This window comes from Echinops telfairi, unplaced genomic scaffold (assembly GCF_000313985.2).
Source record: "Echinops telfairi isolate 266 unplaced genomic scaffold, ASM31398v2 ScPeMD7_2;HRSCAF=8, whole genome shotgun sequence".
NCBI lineage: Eukaryota > Metazoa > Chordata > Mammalia > Afrosoricida > Tenrecidae > Echinops > Echinops telfairi.
In genome coordinates, this window is record NW_022103898.1 from 62,018,820 (window position 1) to 62,035,614 (window position 16,795).

The 16,795-nt window shown below is 43.0% G+C and overlaps 1 protein-coding gene across 1 annotated transcript in view; it reads right to left on the bottom strand.

The window, feature by feature from the left end:
* KCNMB4 (potassium calcium-activated channel subfamily M regulatory beta subunit 4) overlaps window positions 1-16,795 on the bottom strand; it is a 107,044-nt gene that overhangs the window by 44,956 nt on the left and 45,293 nt on the right. The window contains exon 2 of the mRNA XM_004700450.2: window positions 12,636-12,763. Within this exon, the coding sequence (XP_004700507.1) occupies window positions 12,636-12,763 (128 nt within the window). The remainder of the gene's footprint in view (window positions 1-12,635; window positions 12,764-16,795) is intronic.

The window sequence follows — 16,795 nt, forward strand, 5'->3', positions numbered from 1 at the left end:
AAAAAAAGGGTGGCAGGGGAGAGGGGTAGCGAGGAAAATAAGCAAGACATACATTTCTGAGCAGACCTGAAAGGGCAGGAGTCGAGAATCTGATGAACAAGCCGACAAAGAATTTCTCAGTAGAAGCTACAGCACATACAAACACTCAGTGCTGCGGTTTGGCATTTCAGATAGTCTGTTGCCATTAATACTCTAAAGGACATGACGACAGCATGCAAGCTGCTTAGGTGTCATAGAATCCCTCATGGTATCCTTGCAGACAATATGGGCTAGATTCCCCGACTAATGCTAGAGGCAGAAGAGAAGAGTTAAAAACAGCGGCGCCTCGGTTTGAATCCTGCCTCAGTCACTTGCCAGCTATGTATGTGATCCTGGGCACGTTGCCTGACTTCTCCATGGTTCAGTTCTTCCTCTCAAAAGAAGATCAGGATAACAAAACCTAACAAGTGTTGTGCAGAGTCCATGAGTTAATATATTAAAAGCAATGAGCCAATTTCCGGTAGAGAGTAAACATAGCTTAAAGGCGGTAGCATGCAAATGCCCTGGGCTGCTAACAGCCCACTCTTACATAACATTGAACTGAGATTTAATTTTCTGTAGTAGGATTTTAGTGGAATTTTATTTTAGTACAATTCAGTGACACTGATCACTTCTTCAAACTTTGCAATGATTCTCACCCTCCTTTTCCAAGTCATCCCTGCTCCATTAGCTTAAAGCCGCTGCCCCCCTAGTTTCCTAGCTGGTCACTCGATTTGTGCCTTCAATTGGATCCCCTAGGACAGCTCTTTAATGGCAGCTAGAAAAGTCTGGAAGTAAAATGGCCTTCAGAGGGGAGATCTTTTCTAAGCAGGACTGTTGAAGGGGGGTGGAAAGCACTTTGCAGGGATTGTTGTGGCTTCACGTCTCCCTCTGTGGATACTATCCTCCCTCTTACCCAAGTTCACACCTGTCTACCATCGGAAAAAGGTAAAAAGAGAAAATTAAAAGTTAGTTTGCACCAAAAAAGGGGCCCTGGTTACACCTTGGGCTGCTAACTCTAAGGTCAGCAGTTTGAAACCACCTTGCCGCTCCATGGGGAAGCAATGGGGCTTTCTAGTCCCAGAAAGAATGAGTCTTAGGAACTCGCTGGGGGCAGTTCTACCCTGTCTTTAGGGTCGCTATGAGTCGGCATGGGCTGGATGGCTCTAAGTGTCGTCTAGTCTGTACCAAAATGAGCAAAGAATTTTGGCTACCCATTTTCCTGTATTTTTTTAAAACACAACCTCATTAGAAAACTTAAAATAACCAAACTACTTTGGAGTTTTACTGTGGAATGAGGAAATGATTGATAGGTGTCCCCAGATTTGAAAGTCTACCAGTGCCACAATGCCCTATATGTGTGCTACAGGTTGCTCTGGCCCCTTTCATCTAAGATGAAACTGAGGCCAGGGCTGCTGGGTAACTAGCCCAAGGTCATCAGCAAGTCACGCAGGGAGCTATGGATAGAGCTGAAGTCTCCTGACGCACAGCCCTGCCCTGCATTCCAGCCTGCCCAGGACGCAGTGCTCGCTGACCTACTTGTCCCACAGTGCTTGTAGTTTTCCTCCCAAATTCCCTTGGGGCTTTACTGGCTGCATGAAAGTCTCTTAAATGAGAAGTCATTTAATAATAATCAAATAAATAATCAAATAATGATGCCAAATTCTTAACTCTGCTGCCAGGATGATAGAAACCCATTAGAAGATGAATTTCCTAGCAGGAAAACACTTTGATTTGCCATCAGAAAATAGATCCTCACCATTTACATCATAACATGTGCCCACTTGGGATGTCACACTGCTAAAAAACAGCAGGAGTCACACAGTACCCTGGAAAAGCCACTGCAAACACTGCTTTTTAGGAGATGATTTACACGGAGGCTTTAAAAAGCTCACTGAAAAATGGAATTCAAAGGCCATGGAATTTTTGCTACCAACTTTCTGAAGCCCCCTCATGTAGACATTTGAACTGTTAGCTTTAAGTTCTGATGTAATCTCTCTTATACAAAATCAGAGATTTGACAAAAATCAAGTTGGATAAGATTCCAGACCCACTGTTTTGATTTTTAAGACACTGGATATATCAATGGACTCAACATGCCCTATTGAGAAATATAAAGAAAAGGCGAACATGTTCCTTTAAAAAATAATTATGTAACCAGTTTATTCTTTAGTAATAGGTAGTATCCAAAATGTTGAAATCATTATAACTTGCAAAAAAAATTTCCTGAGTGAATGTTTACAGAAATAAAATTAATTTATATAATAAAATAATTCACAAAATGTAAAACTCTGTTCAACATGAACTTTTCTACAAATGCCAGATTTAGCATTCATAACTTATTGACAAAAGTTTGACAAAAAAGGTTAACAAAAGTTTATTTGTCAAAAATATACTCAAAATTTCAGTCCCCATCTTTACATATCCATATTTTCGTATTTGTACCCTAAGATAGTCGGCCAGTAAAGACAGATTTTTTTTGTTTTTAGTAATTTTCTCTTTATAATAAAGAAAAACTAAGACACTGGTAACGTAATTAATTTCAACATAAATACAGTAAAATCTTATTTAAAAAGAGCTTCATGTAAGTAAAAATGGCAAGCCACACACCAAAATATCCACAAAATTTCCACTCCTCTTTCTATCCAAGTAGGCTCAGGCCACATAAATCCACCACCATCAAGTTGATTTCAGATCACCCTACAAGACAGAGTAAAACTGCTCCATAGGAGTTCCCAAGACTATAAATCTTTACTGGGATAGTCTAATTTGGTTTGTCTTGCAGAACTATGCTTATGGTCCTTTCTACATGGGTTTCCAGTTAATGTTTTATGGCAGTGGTTCTCAATCTAATGGTGCAATCCTTTAATATAGTTCGTGTTGTGGTGACACCCAACCATCAAATGATTTTTGTTGCAACTTCATAACTGTAATTTTGCTACTGCTATGAATTAGGTTAGGCGACCCCTGTGAAAGGGTCATTTGACACCCCAAAGGAATTGAGACCCACAGGTTGAGAACTGCTGTTTCATGGGCTTGCATCTCATGCTAGGCAATGAATTCCTTGAAGACAGAGACAAAGTTGCCTATTTCTGGCCACTGTTACTTGGTGGATGGATGGATGGATGGATGGATGGATGGATGGATGGATGGATGGATGGAGAGATGCCATCAAGTTGATTCTCATCCATGGCAACTTTATGTACAACAAAATAAAATACTGCCTGGTCCTTCATCATCCTTACCATGGCAGCATTGTACCTGTCCGTCCCACCATAGGTCTCCCTCGCCCTAGTTGACACTCTACTTCACTAAATATGAAGACCAACTCTAATGATTCACCTCTCCAATGCAAGCCAGTATTCTCCTATGGCCTTTAAGGTTCCTAAGGCCCTTAAGTTCCATTGGCTAATTATGAGAAATAGATTGCCAGGTCTTCCTTCATAGTCTGTCTCACCCTGGAAGCTCTGCTGAAACCTATCCACCATGGCTGACCCTGCTAGTATTTGAAATATGAGCAGCATAATTTCTGTATCACAGAAACATGCAAGCTACCATGGAGTACAACCAACTACAGATGGGTCTGAAACACAGTAGATGACTTATAAATACTTGTTGAATAAATGAAAGGATAGGTGACTGAAATGGTGTTAATTTGTGGGATGAAATCTAGCAGACAGAAAAGGATAACACCAGGGTGGAAGAGTGCTAAGCATTCTTTGTGGCCGGGAAATCTCTGTGGCTCTTCAAATGGAACGGCTTGGGTTTTTTAAGTGAGGATATATTAGTATTCGTATAAATGAATTTCCCAAATTAACGCTTAATCTTTTAAGTTGAATAAACACTAACAAAAATATTGGTAAATAAATAAACAAAAATGCATGGCACATTCCCCTTCCTTTTCAGAAGAGTACGATGAACCAGACTGAACCTTTTTTAAAAATTCAATGTCATCATTATGAAACTCAATTATTGTTGAGGTAGGGTGACGGGGTGGTCCTCCATTAAATTAACCATTTCGTTTATTGCTCATTTTCTCTTTCTTCCACTATGAAGGCCTTATCCATCATCTTTAGCTATTACAACTGTGCAGCCTTCAACATCAGAGAATAATAAAACCACAGAACTTGAGAGCTTAAAGGAACCTTAAAGATCATTTAATCTACCTCGCCATCAAATCTAAGAGATAAGAAAGCTAAACCCTCAGTAAGTCCTTTGCTAGTCATTTGCTTTTAGCTGTCTGTTTTAAAGGCTTTCCAGCTGTGTTCTGCAGAGCACTCTACTTAGTGTGAGCTCAGGTCATTCCGTTCCTCTTCCTCTAAAATGCCAAGGAGAAATTTGATTTTAAAATATATATAGATACACCACAAGGATAAACACATTGTGAACAAACTTTGAAAAAATAGGACATATCTGTTCAGGATCAGAACATACCGATTTTACTTCACCACAGATCCTTTCCTTTGTAGTCACTCCTGTGCTTTATGGCCCTACTCAAAAGCTCCAACCCCAAAGCAAGCACGCTGCTGTCTACGAGACAGAACTGCCCCTGAGGGTTTCCAAGGCCTTCAGTTCTTAGGCATCCCCCGCTTTTCTCCCTCCCAGAGGCTGTAGACGGGGGAGCCTCCCTTTACTCAGCAAAACCTCGGTCATCTCTTCAGTCAGCACCTAAGCCTCCACTCAGTGAAAATACCAGGCTGCTCACTCCTACGCTGGCTCTCCCTGGTTGCTAGAAATGTACAGAGCCAGGGATGGGAGCAACACAAACATTTATAAGTACTTGCTACTGGGCAGACTCCAGCCTTGTAAAAAAAACTCGACGACAGAGAATGTTGCCCCTGTTTTCTACACGAGGTCGCCAAGACCGAAATGACGTGATTCAGTCATCCAGTTAATGCGTGGTAGAGGAAAATGCAAACCAGATGCCTGGGTGCTCATGGTTACTGGCCTTAGTCTATTAGAGGAGAAAAGTGCACGACGCTTAACTCGGTAACAGTGCAATGAAAGCAACCATAGTAGTGCGGGAACACAGTAAAAGCAGCAATTAATCCCACCTGAAAAGTAAGATGTTACATGAGAGTGACATGTAGGTGAGTGCTCACAACAGTCATAAAAATAACAAGAGCAAACACTTCAGTGGGATTTACTGTATCAGCTCATTGATATTCTCACAAGCTTCTCATTTAGCCCTTCCTACAGAAGGGGAGTCCTTGGACAATGCAAGTGGCCAGCACGTTCGTTCGGCTGCTGACCATGACATTGGAGGTTTGAATCTACTCAGGGGCTCCTCGGAGAAAAGGTCTGGCAATTTACTTTCCAAACACCTAGCCGCTGAAGATGCGCTGGAGCCCGGTTCTACTCCAGCACCCAAGGAGCCACCGGGAGTCATAGGTGACTCAATGGCTCCCGTTTTCTTCTGAGGGAACCGAGGCCCAGACAGGTTAAAGGGACACACACCGCTGTCCTATGCTGAGGAGCGTTGGTGGCACAGTGGTTACGTGCTGGGCTCTGATCTGCGAGGTCGGTGATTTGAAATCATCAGCTGCTCCCATAAGACAGGACTCTCCTCCTGTAAAGTGTTCCCGCCTCTGAACCTCACAGGGACATTGCTACGCTGTCACTATGAGTGGGCATCGAATGGACGGCAGCGAGTGAGCACTATGCTAATTCTCAGAGTGCACTAGGTGAAGGTGTCAAAGACGGAAGGATGCCAATGCACATGTGAAGCACACTGATCTGTGGGGCCTGGAGGAGCCAGAGAATTCAAGCAGATCGGCACTTGTCTACTTCACACCCACTGGCTGCTCCTTACAGTGCAGAGACATCCAAGCCCAGACCCTGCCTCTCGCGTTTTGCCAAGCTCACTCAACCTAATCATGAGTACTCAGGTCTTCTGAATTTCCTGCCCCATTGTAAACTCTCTCAGCAACGCCTGTGGGTTTCCTTCCCTAGCATTTGCCCGACTGTGCAATTCTACCTGACAGTGGCACCGCGGATTGTAAACTCCACGAAGACAGGGGTTGTGTCTGGTTTGGTGTGCTGCAGGTTTTGCTGTGGCTGCCATTTTGCTTTTGCTTCTCCTTGATGAGCCCTGAACTGAAGAGCAGACATTGACCGTTGAACTTGGAAGAGCATGGACTTGATTCTACGAAAGTATGAAAATCTCTACCAAGGTTGAGGCGTTCAAACAAAGAAACCATCAAGCTAGGTTTCCTGCAGATGGTGGATGGGAAAGAAAACCAAAGCTGAAACATCAGTTGAGGACCCTTCGATACTCTAGAGGAGACAAGGAAAGAGCCTGACCCAGGACTATGGGATGAATTCACCACTTCACAGAGGACGTGGCTAGACTGGCCGCCAATTTGGCCCGCACGCGCATGCGCGTGCATGTACACTGGACACTGGGTGACTATCCATTTAGATGGATAAAGCAAGTCATAAAATGTAAATCTGTAGCAAAGAACACTTTATAAATTCTTCATAAGAGGAAATGTTTAAAATGCAAAAAGTATTCTTTCTAGCCCTTCGTTCCAACTGTTTATTTTCGAGGGAAGTGCCCTCTTCAAGGGAAAGGCAGTTAAGGCAAAGTTAAAGAAGGAAAATGGATGGAAACACTGAGAATCCAAGGAAACGTACTTGCAAACGAATGGCGCTTGCAAAGCATACCTGGTAATGGGCTTACGTCAGGTGTAAAGGAGAAAAAGGAGGCCAAGGAAAAGCAGCACAACGCCACACTCACTGCTCTCAGCTCAGGAAGGTCCATGCGACCAAGGGATGTGTGATTTGTAAGATGAGCGTTGCTGGAATCGACTCAATGGCTGGGAGGCTGGTTTTACAAGACGAGGATGAGACCCAAGGTTGACTGAGGCAAAGAGCTGAAAGGACGGACAGGAAGATCATGGACAGAAGTCACCAAGGTGAGGTCGACCAAGCACAGGTGCGAGGTTGCCGAAGCAGCTCTGCCGAGCCCTCCCTGGGTGGAGGAGGATGGACGACTGGCTGGGCTGACTCTGCAGATTCCATCCTGAGTGTAAAAAATGCACTGCCACGCAATTGCTTTTGCCTCACAGAGACCCTACTGGACAGAGCAGACTTGCCTGCATGTGGTTTCCAGGGATGTAATCTTCCGCCCAGAGCAGCTGGTGAATTGAACCTGAGCTTTCCATTAGTAGTTGAGCGCTTAACCACCGCACCACCAGTGCACCTTGCTTTTGAGTATCCCCCCCAAAATCAAAAACAAACTCATGACAGCCAACGAGTCAATTCTGACTCATAGTGACCCAATAAGACAGGGTAGAATTGCCACTGTGGGTTTCCAAGACTGTAGCTCTTTTCAGGAGTAGAAAGCCTCATCTTTCTCCCAAGGAGCAGCTAGTGGTTTCAAACTGCCTACCCTGTGGTTAGCAGTCCAAATCATAACTACTATGCCATCAGGGCTCCTGGTTTCTGAGTAGAGCTCACTGAAATAATGCTTATGGAGTGAAAAGTTGAGACTTGTAAGATATTTGTCTAGGACTTTTAAAATAACACCCTTTTCTTCAAAATGGGAGGAGCTTCTTAGTAACCTTCCTCCCCAATTTCCTGCATTTGAGTTCAATCTAAAGGCTGCTTTACTATAAAGTTCATCTTACCAAGAGCATCTGGAGTCTATACAGTACGTCTATTTTTACTTCATATTTAGCAGTGGCAAAACATGCCCTTCGAGTAGATGGCACGAGAGAGCTGCCACTTTCACACCTCCAACCAGCACTTGGGCTTCCTGTCACATATGTCATAGTTTAAGAGCCAAACTCCAAACGTGGCTCCCTCTGTCACTTAAATAACGTGTCTTAAGGGCTGCTGTGCTGTGACAGACCACCCCCACTTCTACCCACACCTCCAGGAATTTGAGATTTACATTATGGGCAAGGAATCGGTATCAGATCTGAGGGAGGGAGGAGGGGCTTCAATGTATTCTTACTAAAGTGGATGTTGGTGTCACATGCTGTTGAAATCAAGTTTGCTGTGGTGACCCCACGTGACAAAATGGGGTTTTCTAAGCCCACATGGTTTCCTAGGATGTAATTTTCATGGCAGTGGATTGCCAGATCTTTCGCCCACTATGCTGGCTGCCGCAGGGCAGGTTCTGACCACTAATTTATCTGCAGGAATACTTCTTGATTATGTACTGAGGAGATTCAGAATCAATGCCTTAACAGGAAGCAACCTTGTTTGAGGGCGGCAGCCTATATTAACACTTGGTGAGCTGGATAAAGCTGAGTGGGGAGTTAGGGAAGCTTAATAAGGTGATCTTCAGCAAGTGGGAAAGGGTGACCCTGTTTTCCTCCAACCACAGGCTCAGACTCACCCACATTAGGAAGCCAACTTCTGGCCCAAGCTTAAAGGAAGCACCAGACTCAGGCAGTGGGACTGAGTATCAATAAGACTAAGCCCTATTACCAGGTTTGTTTTGGCAAAAACAAAACAAACCAACAATCTGCTTCCTAACCTCTTTATTCCACCCTACCTCCTTTTCTTCAGGGGTGTTCCATTTTCACCTCATTGACTATATATAAAGTCAACTTTTCTCTTGGCTTCATCAAGTTTACTCTGTAGAAAGCTCATTTCTCTCTCTCCAACCCTGTTTCCCTCAATTATTCACCTCCTCTCCAAACTCTTTTTCCAGACATAGAAAATTTCTTACAAGAGTAGTTTGCATATAATAACTCCACATTCTCACCTAATTCTTTCCACTGAATATAAAATGAGTTCTGGCTTTATACCCTAATATTGTATAAGGAATATACTCCCTAAACAAGACTTGCCAAGGTCACTAGCAGACACATAATTGCTAAAACAAAGACTTCTCAGTAGTTCTTCTCAAAACACTCTTTCTGACACTAAAGGAGCCCTGGTGATGTAGTGGTAACCTGTTGAGCTGTCATCCGCATGGTCAGTAGTTCAAAACCACCAGCACCTCTGCTGGAGAAAGACTGGGCTTTCTACTCCAGTCAACAGTTACAGTCTCAGAAACCCACCGGGGGTCGCTGTGAGTCAGTGTTGACTCAATGGCAGCAAGAGTTCTGACACAATATTCTCTTTTGACTTTCCTCTTACCAACCAGTCACTTATCCTCAGCCTTTTACCTCTAACATAGAGACAGATGATCCCAAGATTTGGTCCAATTTCTACCCTCACACTCCATCTTCCCACTACCCGCCCCCCTATGCCTCCCAACCCCCCAGCAAATATAGCTTGTGTGCCCATGATTCTCAGTCTCTCTGGCCCTGCTCCAGGCCTCCTGCCCCTGAGCTGTATCTCTAACTTGTATCATCTGGCTATCTGTATCAACTGTATCTCTAACTTGTATCATCTGGCTATCTGTATCAATTGTATCTCTAACTTGTATCATCTGGATATCTGTATCAACTGTATCTCTAACTTGTATCATCTGGCTATCTGTATCAACTGTATCTCTAACTTGTATCAGCTGGCTATCTGTATCAACTGTATCTCTAACTTGTTCAATCATCTGGATATCTGTATAAACTGTATCTCTAACTTGTATCATCTGGATAGTTTCTGAATACCTCAACTCCAGCACAAAACTGGGCTATCAAATATGACATGTTCCTTCTCTTCATCACTTACTTACATTAGGTTCTATGAATTCTAACTTTTGGAAATAACTTTGACATACTCCCATTAGCTATTTTCATGGCTGCTACTCTAGTTTATAACCTAAAAATCCCTGACCAGGGCCAGCAAATGGTTAACAGGAAAAGCTTTGGGAAGCAGACTAACTGGATTCAAATTTTGTCACTTACGTGCTGTGTGTGCAGGGCAAGTTATTTAACTTCTTTAAGACTCAATTTCCTCATGTGGTAAAGAAGGATAATAGAGCTATTTTAAGAGATTTGGTGGTTTACATAAGATGTTATCCACAATGGCTGATACATGGTAGCTAGTCACTCAAAAGGGGGATTGTTTTCATTCACTTCTCTCCTCCTTCCCCTATCACTTCCGTGGGTAGCCTATCCTTCCCCTCCAATACAGATTCATTATGCATACCAGTCACTTTCTAAAACCAAGATCTACTTTTCATTCTTCAGTTAAACAAAAGCAAACTGTTCCTGAATTTCCATTACCATCATAACAAGGACCATCTCCTTAGTGTGGTATTTATGACCCTGTAGACAACTAACATCAGGCTACCTTTCCAGCATACAAAGTCTCCATTCCTTCTTAAGTAATTAACCCCCATACCCAATGCACCTGATCGCGTCAAACTTCACTTTCTTTATTACAGCCACCCCCACTTCACGCTCTTCTCCCCTTTTATTTACAGCTGATGATGCCATGTTTACATTTGCAAATGTGTCTGCTTCCTCCAATACATGCTTCTTCTTGGAAGCAAAGAACCCTCCTGATTAATTGGGTCCCTTGCTTTCATTTACCAACCATTTATTAACTGAAAAGAAGGCATTATGCTAGGTGCTGGGAATAGAAAGGCAAAGATGTGGCCTGGTCCCTAACAGATGTGCAGTCTGGTGGGGAAGGCCAGGTAAATGAGTAGAGTAGAGGATGGCAGGTGAGAGGGCAGAGCAGTGGTTCTTGACCCTGGTTGTACATTAGCATGGCTGGGGTAGATTGCTAAAAATACTAGTGCTTGGGTTCACCGACCAGATATTCTGAGTTGACTTGTCTGGGCTCCACTTTTCTTAAGCCCACTTGGCATAGTTATGTGACGTGAGTGTGGAATGCTTCTGGCACAGAGCTGTTCCAACAAGGCTATGAAACTGGCCCTGCCAGTTGCCCTTTAAAACTCCGTGCCCTTTTCTGCTCCCTCCCTATGTCACGTCCCTTAGAAGACATTGCCTTATCCTGAATTGAGGGGTCCATTCTAATGTTCTTTCCTGTGATTGGTTTAGGGGTAGAAAAAAGAACTTATTCGAGGTGACTCAAGGGAAAGTCTGTTGAGCCAGTGCAGGAAGAAGGTTCCTCATCCCAAGATAGTCAACCACAGAGAGTCAGGTCTTTCTGGCCCTGGACACTGCTCTTTCTGGGTAAGATATTACCCAGAAAAGACACCATTGTATCTGGTAAGATAACTAGAATTACAGCCACCATCTTGTGACTAGCGAGGCGGACTATGCCGAAGGAGGACTGAGAGTTGGCTGCTGCTGCTTTTAAAACAAAAACAAAAAATCAAGATCCCCATATGATTCTCTAAGAAACAAAAACATTTTGTTGGGCTTTAGGTTAAAGTTTACGTAGCAAATTGCTTTTCCAAAACCAAGAGTTGACACATAAACTGTTCTTTGAAATTGGCTGACATCCCCACAGTGTGTCAGCAACTTCCACCTTCCCTCATTGGGGGCTATTTCCATTCCCCTGATTCCCCTGCCCCTCCCCATCTCGAGTCTCCGGCAGAGGTTGTCCTGCTGGTCTTGCACCGTCTGCCTGTTGTTTTGTAGGCCCATTGAGCCACTGGCTGGGAAGTGGCCTCTGGGAGTGTCTTCAATTTCAGTTAGAAAGTTTCTCAGGGCAATAGACTTGTGGGTGGGGTGAGAGGGTGGGGTGGCTCCTCTTTTCCACTAGTAAGTCTGCTCACTTGATTTTTTACCTTGGAATTTTTACTACATTTTAAAAAACTCATTCTAACCAGCACCTTCAACTGTGGACTTGGTCAGAGGAGCAGTCATGGTAGCCAGGTGTCAGCTAGTTGTCTGCTCTCGGGGTAGAAGATGCTGTGGTTCATGCGGGACATTCGTTTTTTAGACTAATTGTTTCCATCCGTCTTCATTGGTCTTCATTCTCCTTTGCTCCGGGTGTGAAGAAACACATAGTTGCTTATTAGATGACCACTCATAGGATTTCAAGACCCCAGACACTATTCACCAGACGAGGCTATAGAACATTACCCTTATGAACTGTGTTTTTTCTTGATCCTTCATGTCAAATGGTTCAGTCTTAATGTCTAAATAGTTTCTCTAATTGTGCCTTCTGAAGCACCATGGAGAACGGCTTGGAGTGGGATCAAGGTAGAGTTGGGAGGACTTGTTATAAGGTTATTGCATTAAATAGAATTGAAAAATCATGTGAATTTGAGCTAAGACATGATCAAGAAGAAGGCAGAGAAATGGATCATTTCAAGAGTCATGTGGGGGTAAAATCAATATGATGGTGGTGAATTTAGGCTCTAGAACGTAAAGGAAAATGGGCATTAAGGATTACTCAATGGTTTCTGGATTGGGTAGGTGGGTGGATAATTGTGCTATTCACTAAGAGAGGCAGTGTGTGAGGAAGAGGTTTGTAGCATGGGAAGAACAAGCAAGTGAAATGCACATCATGGGGCAAACATCAGGAGTTGTAAATCCTTAATGAGTGTTGGATGAATAAACGACTGTGATTAATCTGGGTGGCTACAGAAATGTCCTGCCCCAAGGAACATGTGTTCTAAGGTATGCACAGTCCCCGTTGCTGGAGAGTCCGTTCTAATTCCTGGCGACCTTTCATGTTCAGAGTAGAGCTGCCCTCTCGAGGGTCTTATGGGTGTGACTTCTAAGGTGTCTGGGTGGGTATCAACGGCCAGGAGCTACCAGTAATGTCAATTCGCACGTAAACAGTTGACTTACCTTTGATATTGATTAAAATAGCAAGTGAATGGCTGGGAACCAATCTCTTCCTTCCAGTACTGTTGCCAAGTCATGACACTTTCCAAGTTCTTCTGATTTTCTCTCTCGCAGGGAGGGATGTAGGAGCACTAACAAAATTAAACAGAGGGAGTAAACCTGTTATTTTCAGGAATACTAAGACACAGTTGTTGAGAGATGAAAGTATGCAGATAGCACATCTGATTTTGACATGCTTAGTTTTTCAATCACATCAAAACTGGTAAACAAGATTTCAAGATTTCAAATGGGCACAACTGTAGAAATATTCCAATTGAAAAAAGACAGTAAAATAATCCACAGTCATTAGAGAAGGATTTTATAATTAATTATATTTGAATATCAAAATGAAAGACAACTTGTCTCTCTCTTTGTGAAGGCCTGCCACTCAAAAGAGTGACAAGAAAAAAAGTTCAATTTTATCCTCAGTTTCTATCTACGGGCCTTGCTATTTTCCTTGTCCACCGTCAATCATCAAAGCAATCATCTAGCACTTCTCAGAATTCTGCGACCAGGGTCGAGTCCACGCTGTTCCACACGGCTGCCGCGAGCTGGACTGGACTCAATGGCACAGCGGGGCTTTTCTCTTTCTGTTATATGTGTCTCGAATATCACTTTCCTGATTGAACCACTGATCTCATCTTCTGTGCATACAGCGCCACTCCCATTAATAGCAATAAAGCTTATAAGAAATCATGAATTCTTCCAAGCAGCAGTTGGGTTTTTGGAAGCAAACAGAGATCATCAGATCTGGCTCCAGTTGTGCTGTTTGTTATGAGTTTGGGTTTAGATCGTCCTTGGGCAATGCAAACGGTGATTGTGTGTCTGCTAACCAAAAAGTTGGAGGGTTGACTCCATCTAGAGGTGCCTCAGAAGAAAGGCCTGGCTTTCTAATTCTGAAAATTCAGTCACTGAAAGCCCTGTGGAGTACACACTACTCAAAGTGAAACACAAGGTATCATAAATTGGATTCCACCCCATGACAGCTAGTTTGTTAGGGAAGGACTTATGCAAATTCCTTTACTTTTTGGACTAATCTAATCATCTAAACTGTAAGATCTCTAAATTAACGTCCAGCTCTTCAGTTCTATAATTTGGTCCAAGTAAGGACCCTGCAACTACAGACCCTGCTGCGGTGTTCTCCTAGAAGAGATCCTGCCTCTGGGAGACGGCTGGGGATGACAGTCCAGCAAAGCAGAGCGGAGAGGTCTTCCTTGGGGCCTACATGCTACACTAGAACATTCACAAAGGGACTTTGGCTTAAGATGAGTTTCCAATTGCTTAGCCTAACTACTTCATCATTTCCTTTCCTTCAAATAAACACTTTTTTTCTATGTTATGGTCAATTTACGAGGAGCTCTGATGGTGTCGTGGTTATACGTTGGGTTGCTAACTGCAAGGTCATCAGTTCAAAACCACCAGCTGATCCTCAGGAGAAAGACTGGGTTTTCTACTCCCATAGAGAGTTACAGTCTTGGGGGAGGGAAAAAAGAGTTACAGTGTTGGAAACCCAATGGGCAGCTCTACCCTGTCCTATATGGTAAGTCAGCCTGGACTTGATGACAGGAGTTCTTTTGGTCCTAAGAAGGTATTTCCAGATTTGGAGGTAGAAGCTGTGAGATATATTTTTCATAGGTTATACTTGTATAAAGTTATAGCTCTATACTGCAAATATTGAGATTCACATGGGATAAAACATTGTTTTGCTATTAGAAAACTTTGAATTAGTGTGGCTGGATTTTAGAAGGCATGTACATTTTTTACATTGGGCAAAATAACAAGATCAAATTCAAAGATTCCTTTAATAGTCTGTATTCCTTCCAAAGAGTATCATAGATTAAATAATGAGTTTATAATACGCTTGCAACTTTTTAAAGCTAACAGATATGGAAAGGAAAAAATTTTAGATCAATACCACTGAATTATACATGTAGAAGTTGAATTGGAGAATGTTTTGTTGTGTACAGTTTTGCCACAATAAAAAAATATTTACATGAATAACAATGAGCACAAGGAAGAAGAAAATGTTCCAAATTGATGGTGGTAATGATTGTACAACTCTTCTTGATATGAATGAATTATTGAATTTCATGACATGCCAATAGAACTGTTAAACATTTTTTTTTAAATATTGAAGGTTCAATTTTATGTTCTTAAAAACCATTGCTGTTTTCTTACATCTTGATTCTTCCGTCAACTAACCTCTGAGATGTCCCTGCAGCTCACTCAGCCCCTCCCTAGGTTCCTTTCTCTCAAGTCTACTTACTGGATCAATGAATCTGGTTAAACATTCTAAGTAAGTCAGAAATAATAATTCACTATCAGTGTCTAGATTAAAAAAAGAATTAGGAAATTCAGTTGTAAGGACTTTAAAAAACAATGCGTCCAAGCCTGATGGTTCGCCATGTTTCTTAACAGCCCCACCATGAAGAACTCTCATCTGGGGGCACAAATACTAATCTATCCATCATTACCATGGCTGACATTATTTACTACGAGGGCTACATACCAAGCACTACTTTATCCTGTCTAATCCAAGAAAGCAAATATTCCAATTATCCCATTTAAAAGACGAGAAAACTGAGGAGGAGAAGATTAAAGAAACTTTTCCCATGGCCACATTGGCTAATGGTCAGGCTGGGATTCAAACGCAGAATGTTGTTCATGGCTCTCCTACAACAGCGGCCCGGGAGCACCGGCCATGTAGTGGTTCCACCGTGGGCAGCTAACCACAAAGTCAGCAGTTCTGAAACATCAGCCACTCTGTGGGAGAAAGATAGGGCTTTCCAGCAAAGAGTTCCAGTCTCAAAAACCCACAGGGGCAGTTCGGCCCTGTCCTGTAGGGTCCCTATGAGTTGGCATTGCCTGGATGGCAGTGAGTTTTTGAGACCCTGGCTGCTGAGTCTCTCTCTCGGCCTCTCTATTTTTCTCACTGGAGCTCCCTGAGGAGGGGGTAAGGAAGGTGCCCTGCCGCCAGCATCTTTTTGTAGATCTGATGTAGGGTTTCTATCGGACGGGGATTGGGAGAGTCCTCCTGAGGACTGAGGGGTGGACGTGCACTCTGTCTGTGTCCTCCAGCCTCTATGGAACGGATGCACTGTCCCTTAAGTGAATTTTTGGGCACTTGTCATGGAAGACCATGAATTTACTTAATAGAGTTTGGACCTTTTTTTTTTTTTAATTTGAAAAGTCATCATTTCCCAACTCCTAAAATCATTGCTGCCTACGTAGCCCTCACTGGAGTCTGTGCTGCCTGACCTTGGATGCAATCACCTTCTTTAAAAAGCCCCAGAGGAACAGAGACGTATGTTGAAATACACTCATCAAATGCCTACTGGTTAGGAAGGGAAAAAATGACTTTGCCTTCATGGAGAAAGCTGGTTGTAGTGCAGGGGCTATTCCGGGTGAATTCACTAGAGGCGGCCAGTGAGTTTACAGGAAGACACTGCCACAGCTTGCCCTGGAATCTTTGATGACGTACTTCCATCGCCTGTACGTCCATGTCTTAGCTCAGGGCTCACCAAGCTTATTATAGCGTCCTATTCCCAGTCTACCACAATGGATTTGTATTGCAGCAGAACCCTTCCGAGTGAGTTCTCTGGAGTAAGTCTTTTTAAAATATACATGTTGTAATGTGTTTTGGTAAGAGTTTACATAGCACATTAGGATCCCATTAGACAATTTCTATGCATATTGTTCAATGACACTGGCTACATTTTTCATATTACTGTACATATTCGTGTATAAGCCGAGTTTTCAGCACATTTTTTAATGCAGTTTTTGTGGTAAAATTAGGTGCCTCGGCTGATATTCAGGTCGGCTTATACTCGAGTATATATGGTTTATCATCATTCCTTTTGTGTGTGTGTGTGATTTTCTTGATATAGGATCCACAAATTATACACCGCCATGGTTAAATCACTTTTAAAATGAGTGGTAGATACATCCTCACAATCAGTTCCAGCGCTCGCTCCCCCCTCTCAGATTCCTTGTTTGCTCCCCAAATCCCCTCACCCTCCTTATCTCCCCAATGCCACCCCCCCCCATACCTCATAAGTCTTGAAGGACTGCATTTCAATCATGTGGGCAGGGCAGGCTGAATTCACTTTCTTCCTTTACTGAGT